Genomic DNA, 25,946 nt, shown 5'->3' with positions numbered 1-25,946 from the left:
GACCACCAGCAGCGTACATCGGCCCCACATAATGCCACTACAAAACAGCAGGGAACCCCCACTTGCTCCACTCGCTGGACAGTGTGTCTAAAGCATTCAGCCTGACCAGGTTGCCTCCAAACACGTCTCTGATGATTGTCTGGTTGAAGGCATATGCGACACTCATTGGTGAAGAGAGTGTGATGCCAATCCTGAGTGGTCCATTCGGCATGTTGTTGGGCCCATCTGTACAGCACTGCATAGTGTCAGGGTTGCAAAGATGGGCATCGCCAGAGACATCGGAAGTGAAGGTGGGCATCATGCAGCCTATTTCGCACAGTTTGAGTCGTAACACACCTCCTGTGGCTGCATGAAAAGCATTACTCAACATGGTGGTGTTGCTGTCAGGGTTCCTCCAAACCATAATCTGTAGGTAGTGGTCTTCCACTGCAGTAGTAGCCCTTGGGTGGCCTGAGCGAGGAATGTCATCGACAGTTCCTGTCTCTCTGTATCTCCTCCATGTCCGAACAACATTGCTTTGGTTCATGCCGAGATGCCTGGACACTCCCCTTGTTGAGAGCCCTTCCTGGCACAAAGTAATAATGCGGACTCAATCGAACTGCGGTACTGACCAACTAGGCATGGCTGAACTACAGACAACATGAGCCATGTACCTCCTTCCTGGTGGAATGACTGGAACTGATCAGCTGTCAGACCCCCTCCGTCTAACATGTGCTGCTCATGCATGTTGTTTACATCTTTGGGTGGGTTTAGTGACATCTCTGAACAGTCAGACAGACAGTGTCTGTGATACAATACCCACAGTCAATGTCTATCTTCAGGAGTTCTGGGAACTAGGGTGATGCAAAACTTTGTTTGATGTGTGTATCTGTTTGCCACACTCATCCTGGTGTTCTGCCACCACTGACTTGGTGTGTTGTCTTCGTTGGACATATCTTTCATGTTCAGATATTCGTCTGCTGATCTCTATAGGCTCCCCTCTCTTGCTTCTTGCAGCAGACATCTTGATGAAAGCATTTAAAGAAATAATACGACAGTACGCACCGTTATGCCCAGAACGCTGGTTCCTATTTGTTGATGATGGCTTTGTTATCTGACCACATGGAGAAGAAAAGCTACAGAGTTTCCACTGCCCAACATCTTAATTAGCAGCACAGCAAAATCCAATTTACTACGGAGACAGAAAAGAATGGGGTTCTGCTTTTCCTCGAAGGTGAAGTTTACGGAAGCCTGACGGTAAACTTAGCCACAGAATACATAGGAAGTGCGTGTGCAATGTACCTATACTATGCCTCCCACCATCACCCTATGCAGAAAAAATCTGCCCTGCACACTTTAACCAAGAGGGGCCACCGGATTAGCGGTGCATAACATCTGAAGGCTGAACTACAAAACCTCATGTCTGTTATTCAGAGCCAATGGTTATGGGATATAGATGACACATAAAACTATGATGACAAAGGATGAAGAAAATAATAAAGTGCAGAAGGAAGCACAAAAGGCATCCTACTACCATGCATTCAAGGGTCACTAAATGTATGGGCAAAATTCTTCATCGAGCAGGTATCAAGCCAATTTTTTTGAAGCAGTAAAATAATAAAATACATTCTAGGCATGACATTTTATTGAATATTGGTACGGCAAAAGCTGAAAAATAGGGTAAGGAAAGTACAATATATTGATGGAAGACTGATGATGATACGACTGCAGAGTAGTTCGAAAGATATGGTGTTAATACAGGTATATATGCCAACCAGCCAGCATAGAGATGTGGAAGTGGAAGAATATTATGAGAAAATACAAGAACTCATCGAGAAAGAAAATAGAAATGCCCACATTATCATCATGGGCGACTGGAATGCAGTGGTGGGTGAAGAAAGAGATGAAGATACAGTAGGAAAACTTGGATGAGGAATAAGAAATGAGAGAGGTGAACAACTAATTAGCTTCTGTAAAGAAAATTCATTAGCAGGGGGTAACACATTATTTGAACACCACAAAAGCAGACGTTCGCATGGATATCAAATTTGAATAGGTAAAGATCAGTTGGTCTACATCCTGATACAAAAAAGGTTTAGGAACTGTTTGAAGAATGCCAAAGCTCATCCAGGAGTGGATATAAATTCAAACCACAACCTAGTAGTGGGAGAAATACAAGTGAAGTTGAAAAAAGTATGAAGAGGTAAATCAAAAGAAAGACTAAACATAAAAAGACTCAAAGAGGCAGGAAAGGCATCAGATTTGGAAAACAGATTTATGGAAAAATGGGAAAGAGGTAGTGTTGATGAAAGTGTTAATGACAAATGGATAAAAATAAGGGAAGGACTGATGGACTCTGCCAAAGAAGTAATAGGAATTAGAGATTCCCAGAGTACCAGGAAAGAATGGATAACTGAAAACATGTTGAAAAAGATGGAAAAGCGGAGAAAGTGGAAAAATTTAGAAACTGAAGAAGGAAAAAAGAGGTACAGGAAACTGAATAATGAATTCAGAAGAGAAACTGAGGAAGCAAGGGAAAAATGGATGAAAGAGAAACGCGACAAAATAGAGAAAATGGAGTAAGAGGGAAAGTATGAAATGATGTATAGACTGGCTAGTGAGATAGTTTTTGAATGTAAAAGAAAGAGGAATAACATGGAAGTAGAAAGAGTGGATCGTACTCCAGCAAAAGAACCACAGGAGGTTTTGAACAGATGGAAAGAATATACTGAATGTCAATATAAGGGGGATGAAATACAAGGCGAAATTAAGGTTGAAGAGGAGCAATATGCCAGAAGATGGAAAGGGATTCACCATCTTGGAATAGCGAAAAAGAGAAACACTAAAAAATATGAAGAGCATAGGACCATCAGTCTAATTTCTCAAACAGCTAAAGTGTTGCTGAGAGTGTTGAATAGAAGGCTGTATGGCAATCTAGGTAGAGGGATTGCAGAGGAGCAGTTCGAATTTAGAAGAGGAAAAGGAGTACAAGATACTATTGACCTGTTAAGAACTATAGAGGAAAGATATGTGGAAAAAGGTAGAGAAATCTTTGCCGTTTTTATAGATTCAGAAAAGGCTTCTGATGGAGTTCAGTGGAACAAGCTGATGGATGTTCTGAAGAGGAAAGGAGTGGGTTGGAGAGAGAGACAACTGATACAGAATCTTTATTTACAACATAAAGTAAGGATAAGGGTTGCAAATGAAATATCAGAAGGAAGCAGCATTGGACGATGTGTTGAACAAGGTTGTTGCCTTTCCCCACTGTTGTTTAACGCATACCTTGAAGGGATTATTGCGAAAGGCTTGGATGGGAAAAGAAGAATATGTATTGGTGGAAAGAAAATAGAATATGTAAGATTTGCTGATGACATGGTATTAGTGGTAGGAAGTGAGCGGATAGTGAATAACATGCTGAAAGATCTGAATGAAACTTGTGTGGAATTGGGATGCAAATAAACACAGCAAAACCAAAGAGTATGGTCATCAGTATAACACACAGACTGTCCAATATTAAAATAGGACAATCTATCACTAGCCAAGTAAGTGCATTTAAATATCTTGGAAACAAAATGACTGAAGACTTCAGATGTCACCAGGAGATGAAAACTAGAATTTTCATAGCAAAGGAGGTATTCAACAGGAAGAGGAGACTCTTATGTGGAAAATTAGATAAAAGTCTAGGGCAAAGGCTTGGCAAATGTTTTGTCTGGAGTGTGGCACTATATGGGGCAGAAACATGGATGCTGAAACGAGAGGATGAAAAAAGGTTAGAAGCATTTGAGATGTGGATGAGAATGGAGAGAATAAGCTGGCTGGAAAGAGTGAGTAATGAAAGAGTATTGGAAAGGGTTGGTGGGAGAAGATGTCTGCTGAAGGTTGTAAGAGAAAGGAAAAAGAACTGGTTGGGACATTCATTGAGAAGGGAGTGCTTGCTAGCAGATGCTTTGGAAGGATTGGTTTGTGGAAGAAGACTGAGGGGAAGAATGAGATACAATATGACAGATGACAAAGGGAAGACGAAATTATGCAGACACAACAAAGGGAAGACAAAATTATGCAGACCTGAAGAGGATGGCAGAAGACTCGACAGCCTGGAGAACTACCATGTGAAAACCTGCTATTTGGCATAACACTGATGATGATAGGCATGAAAGATACAGCTACATGTTGCTGGAGTTTATTAAATCAGGTATGAGTGTGGATTAGTATATGTAGGCAAGATGAGGTGACCAATCAGAACACGGATATCTGAACATGATAGATATACCCAACTGAGACAACTCACCAGGTCAACAGGGGAAGAAAACTGGAAGGAGTGTTGCATTTCGAAAAGTTCGCCTCCTGGCAAAACAGCCTCTTACCTTCAGGACGAAGATTAGAGATTCAATAGGAACAGTCAAGTACTACGCCAATATGAATAAAGAGGACAGTTGCAGACTTCCGCCATCTTGGCTGTCGGCAGTAACAGCACCACGAAAGGAAGTTCCTGCGAAGCAACACTCATACACACACAGAGGTGCACAGAAGACCACAACGGCTATATGAATACACAGTACTGGCGCGCCTCAGCCAGCGCTAGATACCAAGAAAACAGAACTACGACTCACAGACAACAACATTGGGCCATGTTCAGAGTAGACACTTAAACTGTCGAAATTTGGAAAGTAGATCATCAAAGTATTCGTAATAAAGTTCCCAAATTTATTGTCTTCCAGGAAACTTCTCTTGTTCAAATTATTCTCTGGACCATGTACTGGCTGAAACCCGAAACAGAAAGCTCTGTGATATTTAGTGACTCATGGAACACACATCAAAAAGACAGATTAGATGCTGTAGCAGAGAGAGTGTTCATTGCAGCTGACAATAATATTCTCTCTATCGAGATCAAATTTGACTGTGACAGTGAAGTTGTCTGGCTGCATATGACAAGTCTATATGAATCAAGTTAATTGTTGGATGCTGTTATCAGCCACCCAATTCCGCTGTGGCAGTTTTTGACTCATTAAAAGAAAATCTATGGTCAGTAGAGCGGAAATACCCAGATCATGCATCCTCCTTAGACAATGAACTGACACCATTTAGTTCCAGTATGATGGATGCAGAGGAATTATGGGCAAAGTTTAAGTAGATTGTAAAACATGTTCTGGAGAAGTACATGCTGAGTAAGTGGATTAAGGATGGAAAAGACTTACCACGTATAACAATGAAATTCGAAAAATGCTGAAGAGAAAGGCTGTTGCATTCTCAGTTCAAAAGAGAACATGCAAATGACTACAAGCAAAAGTTAATAGAAATTCATGTGTCTGTAAAAAGATTGATGTGTGAAGCTTACAAAATATCCTGCCGAGAGCCCGAGAGAATTCTGGTCCTACATAAAATCGCTAAGTAGGTTTTAGATTTCTATTTAAGAAACAGTACATACAGGAGAATCATACAAACATACTGTCATTTGATCACTGCACAACCTCCCATATGGAGGGTATAGTAATAAGCATCCCTGGTGTAGAGAAACAGCTGAAAGAGGTGAAAGCAAGCAGGTGCCAGATCCAGAAGGAAATCCAAATTTGATTTTACAAACGGTACCCTACAGCACTGGACCCTTACTTACCTTGCATTTATCATGAATCTCTCCTCTCATCCAGCACAAAGTCCCAAGCCACTGGAAAAAAGCGCATGCGTCTCCTGTGTATGAGAAGGGTAAAATGACGGACCTCCAAAGTTACAGACCAATCTCCTTAACACTTGTTTGCTGCACAATCCTTGAACATATTTTCAGTTTGAATATGATAAATTCTCTGGAAGGGAAAAAGCTTCCGTCCAGTTTTAGTAAGCTTCATTCGTGCTGCAGTCAGCTTGTCCTTCTCCTACATGATGCCCTGCGAACTATGGATGAGGGGCAACAGGCGGATTCCACATTCCTGTACTTCCGTAATGCATTTGACATGGTGCCACACAGCTAACTGTTAATGAAGGCACAAACACACGGAGTAGGTTCCCTGATACATGAGTGGCTCGAACACTTCTTAAGTAACAAAACCCAGTACATTGACCTCAAAGGCAAGTATTCATCAGAGACAAGAGTATCATCAGTGCCCCAGGGAAGTGTGGTAGGACTGCTCTTATTTTTTATATACATAAATGATCTGCTCACCAGAGTAAGCAGCAATCTGCGGCTGTTTGCTGATGATGCTCTGGTGTTTGGGAAGGTGTTGGCATTGAGTGAGGGTAAAATGATACAGGATGACTACGAGAAAATTTCTAGTTGGTATGATGGGGTAGCTCTAAATGTAGAAAAAAGATACAAATGAGTAGGAAAAACTAACCTATATACTTGAGTCCAGTATTAGTGATGTGCTGCCTGACACAGTTATGTCAATTAAATATCTAGTAGTAATGTTGCATAGCAATATGAAACGGAAAGAGCATGTAAGGATAGAAGTAGGAAAAGCGAATGGTCAACTTTGATTTATTGGGAGAATTTTGGGAAAGTGTGGCTCATCTGTAAAGGAGATCATATATACGACACAACTGCAACCCACTGTTGAGTACTGTTTGAGTGTTTGGAGTCTGCACCAGGTCGGATTACAGGAATACATCGAAGCAGTTCAGAAGTGGGCTGCTAGATTTATTACTGGTTTGTTCAAACAACATGCAAGTATTATGGAGATTCTTCGGGAACTCAAATGGGGATCACTGGAGGGAAGGGACAGTCTTTTTGAGGAGCACTGTTAGAAAATTTAGAGAACAGACAGTTGAGGCTGACTGCAGAACGATTCTACTGCTGCCAATGTACATTTCGTGTAAAGACAATGAATCAATTTCCTACTGCTCTATTTGCAAATGGAACAGGAAAGGAAATGACCATACGGTGCCTGGCAGAATGCTTATGTAGTGTAGATGTAGAAGGATGACTAACACCACCTCTTCCTCATCCTCAATACCCTATCACATTATGACAACAGCCTCTTCTTCCTTATATAAGAACCAAAAATTTTCTCATTCAGCTGTGAGCACAAAACTCCCTGAGGAATGGGATTTGCAACTGTGGCTGAAATGTTACAGAATTTTTCCCATTGAGAATGTGGTCATGTGCCAAGAAGAATTTTATGGTTAAGTTGTTACAGTGTTGGAATGAAGAACAACATTATAAAATAACAAGTACTAATGAATTTTGGCTTGCTGAGAATTATGTAGACATGAATTAAAACTTCCGGGCTAAGAGGCCGTGGTCCAATAGTAGAATTACTTCTCCCTGACGTTTCGTTGCCAGCTGCGGGCAACATCATCTGAGGTGAGTCTACGACTGGCTGCTAGGCCGTGGAGGTCCTGTTTATATAGAGCGCGTAGAGGGCGCCACCACTCGTCACGTGTTGTCAACAGTAAAACTATCTCTGGCTGGCGTCATTACTCTCGATCGAAGGTAATCGATTGTCACATCTTTGGTACAGAGTCGATCGCCATATCTTATCTAGCTTCAAGCCTTCTTCTTTCCTGTTAAAATTATTGTGGTGTTTAAAAATCTCTACAGCCTCTCTATACATACGTGCATAATAATGCGGTGTCTTAGCTAGCACGCTCGTCTCACTAAATTTAATTTCATGGTCACCCGTTTCAAAAACATGTTCCGCTACAGCCGATTTGTCCGTGTGTCCCAGTCGACAGTTCCTTTTGTGTTCAGTTAGGCGAGTATTGATACTTCTTTTCGTGGTTCCAATGTAAACCTTCCCACAACTACAGGGAATCTTATAGACACCAGGAGTAGCTAAAGGGTGTCGTGCATCTTTCGCCGATCTTAAGCATTCACTAATTTTCTTGGTGGGTCTGAAGATTGTATCAACTCTGAACTTGGCCAGCACTTTCCCGATACGGTCCGTAATATTGTGGATGAATGGAAGAAAAACTTTCCCCACCGATGGTGGTTGTTGTTGCACGTTTTCGGACATTTTTCTTCTGGGATGGAGTGCTCTATCTATCTCCTTGTCAGCGTACCCATTTTTCTGGAAAGCGGTTCGCAAGTGGTCTAATTCCTCTTGCAAATAAGCTGGCTCACAGATTTTATTAGCCCTGTCCATCAATGTCTTGATGATGCCTCTCTTCTGATGGTTTGAATGCTTATGAAGATAACGATCGGTATGCGTATCTTTTCTGTAGACTTTGTGACCCAGAGTCCCATCTGCTCGTTTAATTACTGAGACGTCCAAAAAATTTATCTGTCCATTACTTTCTGTCTCCATAGTAAATTGTGTTTTTGAATTGATGCTATTCAAATGCTTCAAAAAATGGTTCAGTTCTTCTTCACCGTGATTCCATACGACAAAAGTGTCGTCCACATACCGATACCACTTCAAAGGCCTTTTTCTGGCTGACTGCAGTGCTTGCTGTTCAAAAAATTCCATAAAAATATTAGCAACGGCTGGACTTAGAGGGCTACCCATTGCCACTCCATTAATTTGTTCATAGAACTCATTATTATACTGAAAATAAGTCGTGGAAAGGCAACGTCTAAACAAAGCTACTATATCAGTCGGAAATATGTCAGATATGCAAGCAAGAGCTTCGTTGACAGGAACCATGGTGAACAGAGACACCACATCAAAGCTGACAAGAATATCACTGGGGCTGACGGTAATCTCCTTCAATTTTTCGATAAAGTGCATAGAGTTTTTAATATGATGATCAGTTTTTCCAATGAACGGCTGTAACAAGGTGGCAAGATGTCTAGCCAGCTCTTGAGTAGGGGATCCAATAGCACTTACTATCGGTCTAAGTGGGACATTAGGTTTATGCACCTTAGGTAGCCCATATAATCTAGGAGGATAAGCTTCCGTTTTACAAAGATCTTTTTTATCCTCTGAAGGAATAGAAGACTTTTTTATTAATTGATTGGTAACTGTCAACACTTTCGTTGTAGGATCCTTTTTCAACTTTTTATAAGTGGTAAGATCCAAAAGGTCACTGATCTTCTTGTGGTAGTCTTCACTCTTCATCACCACGGTAGCATTTCCCTTGTCAGCAGAAAGTACAATAATACTCTTGTCCGCATTAATCTCCCGTAATGCTTTCTTTTCTCCTTGAGACAGATTACTGCTAGGTGGCTTAGCTTTACGCAGTATCCTGGCTGTTTCCATCCTAACTTCATCCGCAGTGTGTGATGGTAACAGCCGAATCCCCGCCTCTATATTAGCTACAATATCCTCCGTTGGAATCTTCAGTGGAGTAATTGCAAAATTACCTCCTTTCGAGAGAACAGAAGTTTCTTCCCTGGATAACTCTTTTCCGGACAAATTTATAACCGTTCGAGAATTGTCTATAACCGGTGTTTCCTGTCTGCTCTTATGTAGATAGTCAAACTTCTTCTTCTGTCTATTAGAAGACACTTCTGCACTACGTTCCATGGATCTAAATGTTAGCCCATCCACCTTATTCCAATCGCAAACCTGCATTGTATTGCTAATAAATAGATGGAGATTTAATAGTTGACTGCATGTTACCGCCAGTCCTCGACGTGTTTGATGAATCCGTTCTCGTAGCATTGCCAGTTCCATGCGTGAATAGATACGGCTAGCTTGCGCTGAATGAAACAATCTTCTCACCTTCAAAAACTTCGGAACTGCACCGGTGTCACGACAACGTAGCAAGAAAGTGAGCGAACAAAGCTGCTGGGCCTTCTTCTTGCGTAGGCTCTCCAATCGTCGTACCATAACCGACATATCCTCCCCGTAGAGGCGTCTAATCATAGCGTGTAGGCTTTCACGGCCGGCGTCTTCAGTAATTAAAACTTCCGGGCTAAGAGGCCGTGGTCCAATAGTAGAATTACTTCTCCCTGACGTTTCGTTGCCAGCTGCGGGCAACATCATCTGAGGTGAGTCTACGACTGGCTGCTAGGCCGTGGAGGTCCTGTTTATATAGAGCGCGTAGAGGGCGCCACCACTCGTCACGTGTTGTCAACAGTAAAACTATCTCTGGCTGGCGTCATTACTCTCGATCGAAGGTAATAATAATGAGTTCTATGAACAAATTAATGGAGTGGCAATGGGTAGCCCTCTAAGTCCAGCCGTTGCTAATATTTTTATGGAATTTTTTGAACAGCAAGCACTGCAGTCAGCCAGAAAAATGCCTTTGAAGTGGTATCGGTATGTGGACGACACTTTTGTCGTATGGAATCACGGTGAAGAAGAACTGAACCGTTTTTTGAAGCATTTGAATAGCATCAATTCAAAAATACAATTTACTATGGAGACAGAAAGTAATGGACAGATAAATTTTTTGGACGTCTCAGTAATTAAACGAGCAGATGGGACTCTGGGTCACAAAGTCTACAGAAAAGATACGCATACCGATCGTTATCTTCATAAGCATTCAAACCATCATCCCAGGCAGAAGAGAGGCATCATCAAGACATTGGTGGACAGGGCTAATAAAATCTGTGAGCCAGCTTATTTGCAAGAGGAACTAGACCACTTGCGAACCGCTTTCCAGAAAAATGGGTACGCTGACAAGGAGATAGATAGAGCACTCCATCCCAGAAGAAAAATGTCCGAAAACGTGCAACAACAACAACCATCGGTGGGGAAAGTTTTTCTTCCATTCATCCACAATATTACGGACCGTATCGGGAAAGTGCTGGCCAAGTTCAGAGTTGATACAATCTTCAGACCCACCAAGAAAATTAGTGAATGCTTAAGATCGGCGAAAGATGCACGACACCCTTTAGCTACTCCTGGTGTCTATAAGATTCCCTGTAGTTGTGGGAAGGTTTACATTGGAACCACGAAAAGAAGTATCAATACTCGCCTAACTGAACACAAAAGGAACTGTCGACTGGGACACACGGACAAATCGGCTGTAGCGGAACATGTTTTTGAAACGGGTGACCATGAAATTAAATTTAGTGAGACGAGCGTGCTAGCTAAGACACCGCATTATTATGCACGTATGTATAGAGAGGCTGTAGAGATTTTTAAACACCACAATAATTTTAACAGGAAAGAAGAAGGCTTGAAGCTAGATAAGATATGGCGATCGACTCTGTACCAAAGATGTGACAATCGATTACCTTCGATCGAGAGTAATGACGCCAGCCAGAGATAGTTTTACTGTTGACAACACGTGACGAGTGGTGGCGCCCTCTACGCGCTCTACATAAACAGGACCTCCACGGCCTAGCAGCCAGTCGTAGGCTCACCTCAGATGATGTTGCCCGCAGCTGGCAACGAAACGTCAGGGAGAAGTAATTCTACTATTGGACCACGGCCTCTTAGCCCGGAAGTTTTAATTACTGAAGACGCCGGCCGTGAAAGCCTACACGCTATGATTAGACGCCTCTACGGGGAGGATATGTCGGTTATGGTACGACGATTGGAGAGCCTACGCAAGAAGAAGGCCCAGCAGCTTTGTTCGCTCACTTTCTTGCTACGTTGTCGTGACACCGGTGCAGTTCCGAAGTTTTTGAAGGTGAGAAGATTGTTTCATTCAGCGCAAGCTAGCCGTATCTATTCACGCATGGAACTGGCAATGCTACGAGAACGGATTCATCAAACACGTCGAGGACTGGCGGTAACATGCAGTCAACTATTAAATCTCCATCTATTTATTAGCAATACAATGCAGGTTTGCGATTGGAATAAGGTGGATGGGCTAACATTTAGATCCATGGAACGTAGTGCAGAAGTGTCTTCTAATAGACAGAAGAAGAAGTTTGACTATCTACATAAGAGCAGACAGGAAACACCGGTTATAGACAATTCTCGAACGGTTATAAATTTGTCCGGAAAAGAGTTATCCAGGGAAGAAACTTCTGTTCTCTCGAAAGGAGGTAATTTTGCAATTATTCCACTGAAGATTCCAACGGAGGATATTGTAGCTAATATAGAGGCGGGGATTCGGCTGTTACCATCACACACTGCGGATGAAGTTAGGATGGAAACAGCCAGGATACTGCGTAAAGCTAAGCCACCTAGCAGTAATCTGTCTCAAGGAGAAAAGAAAGCATTACGGGAGATTAATGCGGACAAGAGTATTATTGTACTTTCTGCTGACAAGGGAAATGCTACCGTGGTGATGAAGAGTGAAGACTACCACAAGAAGATCAGTGACCTTTTGAATCTTACCACTTATAAAAAGTTGAAAAAGGATCCTACAACGAAAGTGTTGACAGTTACCAATCAATTAATAAAAAAGTCTTCTATTCCTTCAGAGGATAAAAAAGATCTTTGTAAAACGGAAGCTTATCCTCCTAGATTATATGGGCTACCTAAGGTGCATAAACCTAATGTCCCACTTAGACCGATAGTAAGTGCTATTGGATCCCCTACTCAAGAGCTGGCTAGACATCTTGCCACCTTGTTACAGCCGTTCATTGGAAAAACTGATCATCATATTAAAAACTCTATGCACTTTATCGAAAAATTGAAGGAGATTACCGTCAGCCCCAGTGATATTCTTGTCAGCTTTGATGTGGTGTCTCTGTTCACCATGGTTCCTGTCAACGAAGCTCTTGCTTGCATATCTGACATATTTCCGACTGATATAGTAGCTTTGATTAGACGTTGCCTTTCCACGACTTATTTTCAGTATAATAATGAGTTCTATGAACAAATTAATGGAGTGGCAATGGGTAGCCCTCTAAGTCCAGCCGTTGCTAATATTTTTATGGAATTTTTTGAACAGCAAGCACTGCAGTCAGCCAGAAAAAGGCCTTTGAAGTGGTATCGGTATGTGGACGACACTTTTGTCGTATGGAATCACGGTGAAGAAGAACTGAACCGTTTTTTGAAGCATTTGAATAGCATCAATTCAAAAATACAATTTACTATGGAGACAGAAAGTAATGGACAGATAAATTTTTTGGACGTCTCAGTAATTAAACGAGCAGATGGGACTCTGGGTCACAAAGTCTACAGAAAAGATACGCATACCGATCGTTATCTTCATAAGCATTCAAACCATCAGAAGAGAGGCATCATCAAGACATTGATGGACAGGGCTAATAAAATCTGTGAGACAGCTTATTTGCAAGAGGAACTAGACCACTTGCGAACTGCTTTCCAGAAAAATGGGTACGCTGACAAGGAGATAGATAGAGCACTCCATCCCAGAAGAAAAATGTCCGAAAACGTGCAACAACAACAACCATCGGTGGGGAAAGTTTTTCTTCCATTCATCCACAATATTACGGACCGTATCGGGAAAGTGCTGGCCAAGTTCAGAGTTGATACAATCTTCAGACCCACCAAGAAAATTAGTGAATGCTTAAGATCGGCGAAAGATGCACGACACCCTTTAGCTACTCCTGGTGTCTATAAGATTCCCTGTAGTTGTGGGAAGGTTTACATTGGAACCACGAAAAGAAGTATCAATACTCGCCTAACTGAACACAAAAGGAACTGTCGACTGGGACACACGGACAAATCGGCTGTAGCGGAACATGTTTTTGAAACGGGTGACCATGAAATTAAATTTAGTGAGACGAGCGTGCTAGCTAAGACACCGCATTATTATGCACGTATGTATAGAGAGGCTGTAGAGATTTTTAAACACCACAATAATTTTAACAGGAAAGAAGAAGGCTTGAAGCTAGATAAGATATGGCGATCGACTCTGTACCAAAGATGTGACAATCGATTACCTTCGATCGAGAGTAATGACGCCAGCCAGAGATAGTTTTACTGTTGACAACACGTGACGAGTGGTGGCGCCCTCTACGCGCTCTATATAAACAGGACCTCCACGGCCTAGCAGCCAGTCGTAGACTCACCTCAGATGATGTTGCCCGCAGCTGGCAACGAAACGTCAGGGAGAAGTAATTCTACTATTGGACCACGGCCTCTTAGCCCGGAAGTTTTAATTACTGAAGACGCCGGCCGTGAAAGCCTACACGCTATGAATATGTAGACATGGTTAAATTCAAGATGAATAGTCAAATAATGGATATACTCATCAGTGGCAATGCTTTGTATGAAATAAATTTTAGATATATGCACTAACAGAGGTAACAAAACTTCAAACAGTTTTGAGTTTTAGGAAGAAAGTTCAAATGTAAAATCTTATCCCATTTGTTGGAAGTTCACAGCCTTTCATCATAAGTATACAGAAGTCACAAGAGGGATTATATAGATGACAGTAAACTACAACATCATGTGCCATACAAGAGTTCAAACATATGCTGATATACTGGCAGCTCAACAATGGAAACCGATGCCAGTACATATACTGTACCTTGAATTATATTCTCTGGGGCCTTTCCTCACGATTCTTCTATATGTAGGAGACCAAGAACTGTTGAAGTTGCTGTCAGAACTAGTGCATGCATTTTTGTAAATGATGGTTATCAATGGTTTTGTTTGCAATAAGGTCAAGGTCAGGAACAGTGAAATTATTTTAAGTAGGGAACATAGTTTGGTTAAATCGGTTTATTCATTGCCGCATTACAGCCATTTCAGCTTCCCTATGCTTTCATTTAGCTGATTTTTCGGAAAAACTTAATTACATAGTTTGATTCATTATCTGAAGGTAGGCAACCTCAGTGAATCCTGAATTTTCCTCATTTCAGTTCTTGATGACCACACAGATGTGCCTACAGCAATATTTCAAAACTGCAACAGAAAATTATGAATAATCTGACTGTCGTAACTAAACAGTGCACGATGGACAGAAGGTGCAGAAAGTTTTGTGCTGTGTGCACAACAGCCCAATATAAGCCCGGCATGGCTGGCCCTCAGCTGTAATTATGTTTACTTGCTTATTGTATGCTCACCTATGAGACTGCATATTGATGTGTTCTACAGTTATGAAACTTTGTACTGTTGTATACTTCATTCAGTGTTATTGTGGATCTCTTTATGTGGAAGCAGAATAAAATTTGGTTGGTGTTACTTCTGATAGTGTTTCTGTAGAACATTACAACATACTTTGCGACAAGTGCAATATTTTATGCTGCTTGTATTGTTTCTTAGGTTCGATATACAGTCAACACATTAGTGGAAGAAGTACTTCAATCTCTTGTTGAACAACAGTGAGCTCTCACCAACCAACAGCAGGTTCTTGCCAGGGCACTAAACAGTGTGGCAGCCTTGTTCATATGCCAAGTTACACCACTGCCGAGGCAATCTCCACAGCTTTCTCTGTATGATGATTCTGCAGAAGACTGAGACGCATGTGAAAAAACAGCTTCTGCAGTATTTCAAGTTTTTGGATTTACCGACCCCAATTTGTGTAAGGTTTGTTTTTGTCGTGGATTTCTCTTCATGTTTATCTCCTTTTGTGTTAGTTAGCTCCTCTCCAGGAACCTGACAGTCTCTCTTTTGATGAAGTGGGTCAGTTGCTCTGTAATTATCATTGCAAATGTACTCACATTATTGCTACTCCTGTTGAGGTCTACAATTGTCGAAAGTGGCCCCCACAGTAGCATAGAGATTGAGCAGCTGTTGTTGCTAGTTTGTTACTGAGGCCTACTGGGAGTCATATGCTGATCTGATGGTTCGTGATGCTATAACACATCTGCCATGTGATAAGAAGTTCGAGAACACACTTTACAATGTGAAAATCCCTTTCTTACAGCTGTTCTCCACACTGCTCACTCGTTTGAAGTATCTAGGACAGCAGGAAATCAGATAGAAGCGTGGTGTGAAATATGCACTGTTGCTGCCTCAGCCACTGACAGTTAGCTCATGGGAGAGGGAGACAATATCGCAGCTGTGCAACCCTGGCTTCCACACCAAACGGGGCAGTGCCAGTGCCGTGTTCAACAGTAGCAGCAGTCAGTGTCACAACAACGGCTGTGTGCTTCTCTTCCATCATGCCATTCTTGTTTTGTGTCTCAAGTGTTTGGCGAGATGTAATTATTGCAGGGAGGGGGGGGGGGGGGGGGGGAGAGAGAGAGAGAGAGAGAGAGAGAGAGAGAGAGAGAGAGAGAGAGAGAGAGAGAGATTTTGTCTGTGTGCAACTCTCAACCTCCTCCACCAGACATGAACGTGGATGTGAACTGTGTCCCCAAGTGATGGGGTAACCCCAAACAAACTCTACATTGAAGTACGCCTGAGGGACAAGATGTTAAAAATCCAAGTGGACATAGGTGCAGCAATGACTTTGTTAAATTCTCAAACCTCTGTGGATCTTGGATCACCGGCACCATCCCCTGTCTCTTGTTGGTCAGTTAGTTACAACAAACAGCAAATATCCATAATGGGGCAGTTTTTCTACTTTTGAAGTATACAAAGCAGCTGTTAGGCTTTTGACCTTTCTAACAGTGAATGATACCAACACTGAAAACTTAATTTGAGTTCAACGTCTTCAAAATTTCTGGGTTCTTATTTCTGATGTAGTGCATATGGTAACGGATTAAGTTCCATACCAACAACTGGATGTACTATGTTCAGAATATTTCTCCCTGATTCTGGAAGGTTTAGGGTGTGCTACTGATTTCAAAGCTCACATCACAATGTAACTGACAGTGCGCCCCCATTTTCTTCACACCCACCCAGTCCTAGCAGCTTTACGAAGCAAGTCAAATTGGAACTAGATCAGCTTACGTCTTTGGGTGTTGTAACTCCTGTCTCCTCTTGTGAATGGCCTAAGCTGTTGGCACCAGTCAAAAATCCTAATAGAAACCTACGGCTTTGTGGTGATTTTAAAGTTTTTGTAAATTCACAGTCTATTATTGATACTTATCCCAAACCCTGTCTGGATGAACTCTTAGTACAGCTTTCCGAGGCCAATAGTTTTCAAAACAGGCTTGTTAGAAGCATACTTACAACTGCCTCTAGATGATGATTCCAAATGTTTCCTCATAGTAAACACCCTCTTCGGGTTACATCAAAGCCAGTGGCTGCTATTTGGCATGGCTAGCACCCCTGACATTTTCCAAAAATATTTTGAGCAACTCACAGCCTCTGTACCAGGGTGCATTAATACCTGGATGATATTGTGCTCTCACATTTCTCAACAGATGAACATTTGTGGCACCTTCGTGCCTTATTCATTGTGCTACAGCCGCCAGTTTGAAATGTAACTTGGACAAGTCACAATTTTTTCAGCCGTCTGTTGTCTTATCTCCATTTTGAAGTCCCACAAGATGGCATCAAGCCTTTATGCCAGCATGTTGATGCCATTACAGCTTTGCTACATCCTACCAATGCCAGAGTGTCACAAGTCTTTCTCGGAACGATCGCGTACTACCATAAATTTCTTTCTGGTGCAGCCACATTGGACCAGGCACTTCATGCTAGCTTACATAAAGATATTCCTTTTCATTGGCTGCCCACCTGTAGAGTGCTTTTACGCTATTAAGGTACAAATTACATCTGGCACCTCACTTTGTTACTTTCCAACCACGCCAACATCTTGTTTTGGATAAAGACACCTCCAAGTATGGCCTTGGGGCCATTCTCGTGCACACCCAATATGCAGAGTGTTCCGAAAAACGTACTGTGCAAGCCTCCAAAGCTCTGAATCAGGCGCAACAATGCTACTCGCAAATAGAAAAAGAACCCATCGCTATTGTGTACGTGATCGAAAAATTTCATGTTTTCCTGTATGGTTTTAAGTTTCATTTGATTATTGATAATAAACCTTTAGTTTCTTTTTTAAAAACAGCCCATCACCTGCAATGCTACACTCTGTTTTCGTCATGCTGTAACTATGTCATTTATTTCTGATCCACGGTACAACATGCTAATTCGGACTATTTTCTTGATTGCTGACTGGTCCGATCCAGCATCTGATCACGAAGATTGCAATGTTTCCATTTAGACATCGAAGCTCACATCAGTGTGGATGGTTTTCCCATTACCAGTTCTCAGATTTTGTTAACTGTTGCGGTCGATCCTCTCTTACGTCAGGTTCTTCAATTTGTTCACCACAGTTGGCCACATAAACCACCAGGCCACACATTGGATCCTTTGCATAATTATTAAGCTCTCTGCCACAGCCTCTCACTTCTTGATGGTGTTACAGTTGGCTACTGCAGAGTAGGTGCCAAGAGTTGTGATCCTGTAAGCATCGCGGCGGGACGTTATGCACCTTCTCCAACTGGACCGTAGGGGTGTTCCTCATACAAAATTGCTGGGCCACTGACACATATTTTGGCTGAGCATTGACAATGACATCATGTACATTGTAATAGCCTGTCCACAGTGTGCCACCCACCAAGTGGCACTACAGACCTCTCTTTCTTTGTGGCTTGCCACAACAGCACCCCTGGGAATGTATTCATGCTGATTTTGCAGGCCCGTTCCTTAACTCTTTTTGGCTTTTAGTAGTTGAGACTTTCTCAAAATTTTCTTATGTGAATTGTCGCCTGTCCATGAAAGATGCAGTCACAGCCCTCTCAAAGATTTTTTTTCCCCTTACAAGCATTGCTGTATACACTTACGACAGACAACAACCCACAGTTTGTGTCTCACAATTTTGAAGATTTTTGTTCAAAGAGTCAAACAATGGAAAATCCAGGATGGAACATAACAATATTATGAGAAGGAAAGTTGCTGTGTGTGGGGCATATGTCTGTCTATTGTTGACTAAGGTCTTAATGGCCAAAAGCTATAATTGTGACAGTCTTATTGTTGTGCCTATCTGCAACTCAGCATCTCCGCTATATGGTGAGTAGCAACTTTCCTTCTCATAACATTGTTATATTTGTACAAAGAGCGGCATCCGGCATGTTATGGTCTCTCCCGTTCACTCCCAGTCCAACAGAGAGGCAGTTGGCTGGTCCATATATTAAAAATCCAGATAAAATAAAATCTCTCTTCTCCTGAGGAAGCCCTTGATTGGTTACCGAGTTCATATAGGTCCACTCCAGTTGGCGACCATAGCCCAGCAGAACTGCTTTTGGCTGCCAGCTCGGTACGCTGCTTCATGTGGGATGGCCAACACTTGGTCGTGCACTGGACCTGCACCGCAGCAATTACATCTGCCGTCTGGACCTATGGGTTTGGCTGGCACTCTAAGTAGATACTAGAGGTTGTCCGTAGTTGCACAGGCCATTGCCTTTGTGTCACACACACCTCTGATGCCCTCATGTCACAACACTATGACCAACTCCATCCACAGACAACTGCCCGAGCACCAGAGAGCTCTTCACCCCCAAGGTTGCCTCCACCATCTGTGCCGGTCCCTGTGGTGTGGTCCACGCCTCTTCCAGCTCTGGCACCATCTTTGCTCTGGGTGCCGCTGCTGGGCAAAGTAGACGGTGCTGGGACACCACCATCTCTGCAGTCCCTGTCGCCATCACCACCTTCTTCTCTGCTGCCTCTATTGCCAAGTGTCTAACCAGATGTGGACATGGATACAGCACCATCACCAGCAGTGCTCCCTTATGGCCTCTCGCAGAGAGTTGGTGTTGCGCCTGCCTGCACCTGCACCATTTCAGACAATACTGTGCCGTGTGTACAAAAGCCCAATATAGCCCCAGCGCACTGAGCCCACAGCCTCACTTACATTTACTTGCTCATATGGTATGCTCACCTACGAGACAGTACATTGTTGTGTTCTATAGTCATGAGACATTCAGTGTTATTGTGGATCTCTCACAACATTACAACAACATAGCAAGACTAAGATTTATACATGATAAGTTACGTGGACTGTTCATAGTTGTTCCAAACTGGACTGAAATTTTTTTTTAAAAAAAAAAAAAAAAAAAAAAAAAAAAAAAAAAAAAAAAAAAAAAAAAAATTGACTTGTGACAGGACTTACCCAAGAGCATTTAGATGAAAGTGAACTAAACAATTGATTGCAGATACTGGGAACACAAGCTTGGAAGACATTAGACACTCTATAACAGTAATCGGCAAATAATGTGACTGACTAGGTTGGATATAACATTTGGATTTAAACACTTCAAAACAGATTAGTCACACCAAAAGAACACTAGTTGCTTGTTCAAATGTGAAACTATGTTGCATACATTCAAAAACCATGTTCAAAATTTGGAAAGATTTGGAAAATATTGGGAGTCATTAAGTCAAATTAAGGCACAGCTAGCTATGAACAACCACATTAAATCGTTTGAAGTGTAAGTGCAACTGTAGATATTTTCAACGATGCAGAAAATATACTTTTGTGCACAAATGAGGTTGAGAAACTTAAGTAAGTGTAATACCCATAAACATGAGTGCAATCCTCGAAAAATGGAATTGTTGCTCTGAAACACATTGGGCATGAACAGGAAAATTGTGACTGAAGATGGCATATTAATAATAAAAAATAGACTTACCCTCAAAGCTACAGTCACAGACTGTCCATGTCTGTTAATAATGTAATCTTTGGAAATTTATTGTGAGGCAGATGTTTATATCAAACAACATGCCTCTATCACACTCACGATAGAGAATTACACGTGAACTGGGATCCATATCTTATATGTAACTAATATTTTTTGCAAGGAGCAGTGAAGAGAGATGAAGAAACCATAACACGCAGTGTACGCAAGCAAACAAATCCTATTGTCAGCTTCGAAAATTCAGCAAGAGCAGGCACTCTCCAGATGCTGCTGTAAGTCACACATGCCGGTACAGTCAGTTACAGCTATATACACCATCCAACAAGAACCACCTGCTGGCCGAGCTGGGTTGGTCAATACTAATTTTTGTCATTTTTGCATGGAAACTGTGCCAGCATGGGGTGGCCCCACGCCATCTCAGGCAAGGCAAGACTGGAGCAATACAGTCTATTCGAGAGCCAATCCTAGATGCTGTCCACAACATTACAATGCTCGCATCCCTGATATGAATGTGACTGATATTACAATGTTGTGCATTACATATAGTACAATGTTGTGTGTTACAGAAATTATGCACACACTTATGTTTATTTGTTCTCTACTCTATTAACTGCCACTAAGTCACTGATTTTACCTATGTCAAGCATCAATACACAATGTATTAATTATTTTCTTTAACACAGCCTTTTGCCGAGATGTGAATTTTGTTTTGCTACATAATATCCTTTAATGCATTTAACTGGAAATAAGTGAAGATCTTAAGAATGTATGGAGTGCACACACAAGTGCACGCGTGTGCATGCATGCGCGCACACGCCCCCCACCCCCACACACACAAACACTAGTTCAATTCTGAAAATGAGGCTGTAGACATTATGATATTTAAAGAACCATTTTCAGAATGATAAACCCATGAAAAGCAGATTCCTGTTACTATTGTTATACCTGCTTCCTATTTAACTTTCATTAGTTCAATATCTAATGTTACTCTGAATTATCAGCTAATTTTTGAATATGAAGAGATACTGAAAATTACCTCGCACTCCTCTCTTTCAAGTAATGCAATTTCCATATTTTGGCTTGTAACAGTTGTGAAAGAGCTGGCTTCATTCTTCAATTGTTTTTCTGGTACTTCAATTACAGGTTTATGTGTAACCCTAAGTTTCTCCTCAGTCCTCTCTAATTGTTGTTTAATAGCAGTAGTTTCATCTGCTAGCCGCTCTTCCAGTTCTTTAATCTGTTTCTGCAATAAAAAGGAATTTATTACTTTAGTTAAAAGCTGCATGCATTAACAGAGAACACACATTTCTCTCTAAAGCTGTCAATGTTTATAAGCATGTTATTGTACCTTTCCTGCAGTACTACATTCTGTTTACGTGCACCACCTCATCGTTCCATGAGTGTGATGGATGTGATTCTGTGGCTGTGTTAACATGCGCAGCCAAATTTGTAATCTTATTTTCCAGTTATCGTTCTAAGTTCAGGTAACTCAGGCAGTGCATTCGTGTGTGTTCTGTGGTGCTTTCATTTTAATGTATTTTCCTTATATTCATACAGGATGGTCAGAAACATTATGAAAAACCTGTATGGGTGTTGCTGTAAAGACTGTGCTAAGAAGAAATTTTAAAAAAAATCAATTCAATATGTTGCATTATTTTCAAGTTAACTGGCACTGCAGTGAGCCAATTAGGCCATTGCACATGCAAATTCAAGCTGCCAGAGATGGTGTTGCCAACCATGTCCTTTCTTTGATTTTCTAGAACTGAAAGAGAGAGCGATGCAAAAATTGGACATGGGATGGTAGTCAGGATCGAACCTGAGCCAAAGGCTGTGTGGCTTTGCGCGCTATCATCTATGCTGTAAGGACAATGGACACAAATTATATCTGGTGGGCTGCTTGAATATGCATGCACAGTGGACCGATTGGTTAACTTCAATGCTAGTTAACTTGGAAATGGCACAATGTATGAAACTTTTTTCTTAATAATTATTTCTTGGCACAACCTACCCTGCAATGCCCTTAAAAGCTTTTCAGACTGTTTCTGACCACACTGTACAGGGCTATTACAAATGATTGAAGCGATTTCATAAATTCACTGTAGCTCCATTCATTGACATATGGTCACGACACACTACAGATACGTAGAAAAACTCATAAAGTTTTGTTCGGCTGAAGCCGCACTTCAGGTTTCTGCCGCCAGAGTGCTCGAGAGCGCAGTGAGACAAAATGGCGACAGGAGCCGAGAAAGCGTATGTCGTGCTTGAAATGCACTCACATCAGTCAGTCATAACAGTGCAACGACAGTTCAGGACGAAGTTCAACACACTGCTAACTCCATTCGGCGATGGCATGTGCAGTTTAAAGCTTTTGGATGCCTCTGTAAGGGGAAATCAACGGGTCGGCCTGCAGTGAGCGAAGAAACGGTTGAACGTGTGCGGACAAGTTTCACGCGTAGCCTGCGGAAGTCGACGAATAAAGCAAGCAGGGAGCTACACGTACCACAGCCGACGGTTTGGAAAATCTTACGGAAAAGGCTAAAGCAGAAGCCTTACCGTTTACAATTGCTACAAACCCTGACAACCGATGACAAAGTCAAACGCTTTGAATTTTTGGCGCGGTTGCAACAGCTCATGGAAGAGGATGCGTTCAGTGCGAAACTTGTTTTCAGTGATGAAGCAACATTTTTTTCTTAATGGTGAAGTGAACAGACACAATGTGCCAATCTGGGCGGTAGAGAATCCTCACGCATTCGTGCAGCAAATTCGCAATTCACCAAAAGTTAACGTGTTTTGTGCAATCTCACAGTTTAAAGTTTACGGCCCCTTTTTCTTCTGCGAAAAAAACGTTGCAGGACACGTGTATCTGGACATGCTGGAAAATTGGCTCATGCCACAACTGGAGACCAACAGCGCCGACTGCATGTTTCAACTGGATGGTGCTTCACTGCACTTCCATAATGATGTTCGGCATTTCTTAAGCAGGAGATTGGAAAACCGATGGATCGGTCGTGGTGGAGATCATGATCAGCAATTCATGTCATGGCCTCCACGCTCTCCCGACTTAACCTCATGCAATTTTTTTCTGTGGAGTTACGTGAAAGATTCAGTGTTTAAACCTCCTCTACCAAGAAACGTGCCAGAACTGCGAGGTCGCATCAACAATGCTTTCGAACTCATTGATGGGGACATGCTGCGCCGAGTGTGGGAGGAACTTGATTATCGGCTTGATGTCTGCCGAATCACTAAAGGGGCACATATTGAACATTTGTGAATGCCTAAAAAAACTTTTTGAGTTTTTGTATGTGTGTGCAAAGCATTGTGAAAATATCTCAAATAATAAAGTTATTGTGAAGCTGTGAAATCGCTTCAATCATTTGTAATAACCCTGTATATCTGTTATTCATTACTGACAACAGAGAACTGTTCTAACAGGTGAAAAATATTTCAATTTTGATAAGAAAATAACACACCATGAAAGATATCACAGAAACACAGAAGTGAGAAAAAAAGTGAGATTGTTTTTTGGTACTGATAATTGTGATGACTTACACAGAATCTCAAAACAACTGTCCTGAAAAGTGCATTTCAGCAAAGTAAAACACACTAATCTCTTCAGTCTGCAGCAAATGTAACTGATAGTTCTTTAGAATCTGAAAGAGATGGTGACACTCTTGGGAATGGAGCACGCTTGAGCAACTAGATCGATTCAGAGAAAATGAGATTTCAACCATCTACGCATGGATTTTCCGATCAAACGTCAGTACACAAGTGAACTAATTACTGTCATCTATCATAAAATGAGGCCTGAGGAAATGTATGGTAAACCAAACCAATCAATTTCATCCATAACTAAGGCAAGAACCAATGATTTCTTTGTAAGCAAACTGTAAACATATTGGACTATGAGATAGAATTGCTGGGCGTTACTTAACCTTCAAGATGCTAACTTTAATTGCTGCCAATAGATACACATAGAAATCCTCAACAGTATCCTAGCTTTCAGATTCAATGGTTTCTTCTTCCGGGAAAAGGACAGATAGGTGGGGGAATTTAAAAAGAAATGGCAGGTCACTCAGAATCCAGGATGAAAGGGACAACAGGTATGTCACTCTCAGTCTAGGGAACTTTGGCCAACCTATCTCTCTCTGTCCTCTATGACGAAGAAACTATTAGTTCTGAAAACTAGGACAATGTTTCCAGAGTTAATTTTTCACTCTGCAGCAGAGCATCTGCTGATACAGACCTGGCAGATTAAAATTGTCTCCCAGACTGGAACTCAAACCCAGGACCTAAGTTTTGAAGGTAGGAAATGAAGTCCTGGTGAAGGTAAAGCTGTATGAATACATCATGAGTCATGCTTGGATAGCATAGTTGGTAGAGCAACTACCCATGAAATGCAAAGGTCCTGTGTTTGGGTCCCCATATGGCACACAGATTTATCCTGCCAGGAAGTTTCATGTGATGGTCTTTTCTACATGCCTATCAGCCATACAGAATTTCAGCTCCTGAAGGTAAGCTCTGGCCAGCAATTCTGTCTCAGTTTGATAATTTCCTTGAGTGAAAGGATTTGGCAAACTGCAATTAATACACAGTTCACTATGGAGAAAGAGAGTGGGAAGTGACCTGCCCTTTCTTTTTAAATTCCCCCACCTACGCGTCCATCAGATTCACCTGGTCCTACTCCAAATCCCATGCCACTTTCCTTGACGTTGACCTCCACCTGTCTAATGGCCAGCTTCACACGTCCGTTCACATCAAACCCACCAACAAACAACAGTACCTCCATTATGACAGCTGCCACCCATTCCACATCAAACGGTCCCTTCCCTACAGCCTAGGTCTTCGTGGCAAACGAATCTCCTCCAGTCCGGAATCCCTGAACCATTACACCAACCTGAAAACAGCTTTCGCATCCTGCGACTACCCTCCCGACCTGGTACAGAAGCAAATAACCAGAGCCATTCTTCATCCCCTCAAACCCAGAACCTCCCACAGAAGAACCCCAAAAGTGCCCCACTTATGACAGGATACTTTCCGGGACTGGATCAGACTCTGAATGTGGCTCCCCAACAGGGATACGACTTCCTCAAATCCTGCCCTGAAATGAGATCCATCCTTCATGAAATCCTCCCCACTCCACCAAGAGTGTCTTTCTGCCGTCCACCTAACCTTCGTAACCTCTTAGTTCATCCCTATGAAAACCCCAAACCACCTTCCCTACCCCCTGGCTCCTACCCTTGTAACCGCCCCCGGTGTAAAACCTGTCCCAAGCACCCTCCCACCACCACCTACTCCAGTCCTGTAACCCAGAAGGTGTACACGATCAAAGGCAGAGCCACGTGTGAAAGCACCCACGTGATTTACCAACTAACCTGCCTACAATGTGAAGCTTTCTATGTGGGAATGACCAGCAACAAACTGTCCATTTGCATGAATGGACACAGGCAGACAGTGTTTGTTGGTAATGAGGACCACCCTGTGGCTAAACATGCCTTGGTGCACAGCCAGCACATCTTGGCACAGTGTTACACAGTCCGGGTTATCTTAATACTTCCCACTAACACCAACCTGCCAGAACTCCGGAGATGGGAACTTGTCCTTCAGTATATCCTCTCCTTTCGTTACCCACCAGGCCTCAACCTCCGCTAATTTCAAGTTGCCGCCGCTCACAACTCACCTGTCATTCAACAACATCTTTGCCTATGTACTTCCGCCTCGACTGACATCTCTGCCTAAACTCTTT

General features: G+C 42.1%; 1 protein-coding gene across 1 annotated transcript in view; it reads right to left on the bottom strand.

The window, feature by feature from the left end:
* Positions 1 to 25,946, bottom strand: part of LOC124594994 (GRIP and coiled-coil domain-containing protein 2) — a 282,633-nt gene that overhangs the window by 47,714 nt on the left and 208,973 nt on the right. The window contains exon 17 of the mRNA XM_047133537.1: positions 21,240 to 21,446. Within this exon, the coding sequence (XP_046989493.1) occupies positions 21,240 to 21,446 (207 nt within the window). The remainder of the gene's footprint in view (positions 1 to 21,239; positions 21,447 to 25,946) is intronic.

The sequence above is a fragment of the Schistocerca americana genome, chromosome 2 (genome assembly GCF_021461395.2).
Source record: "Schistocerca americana isolate TAMUIC-IGC-003095 chromosome 2, iqSchAmer2.1, whole genome shotgun sequence".
In the NCBI taxonomy this organism is placed as follows: Eukaryota; Metazoa; Arthropoda; class Insecta; order Orthoptera; family Acrididae; genus Schistocerca; species Schistocerca americana.
This window is presented reverse-complemented; position numbering and strand designations above follow the sequence as displayed.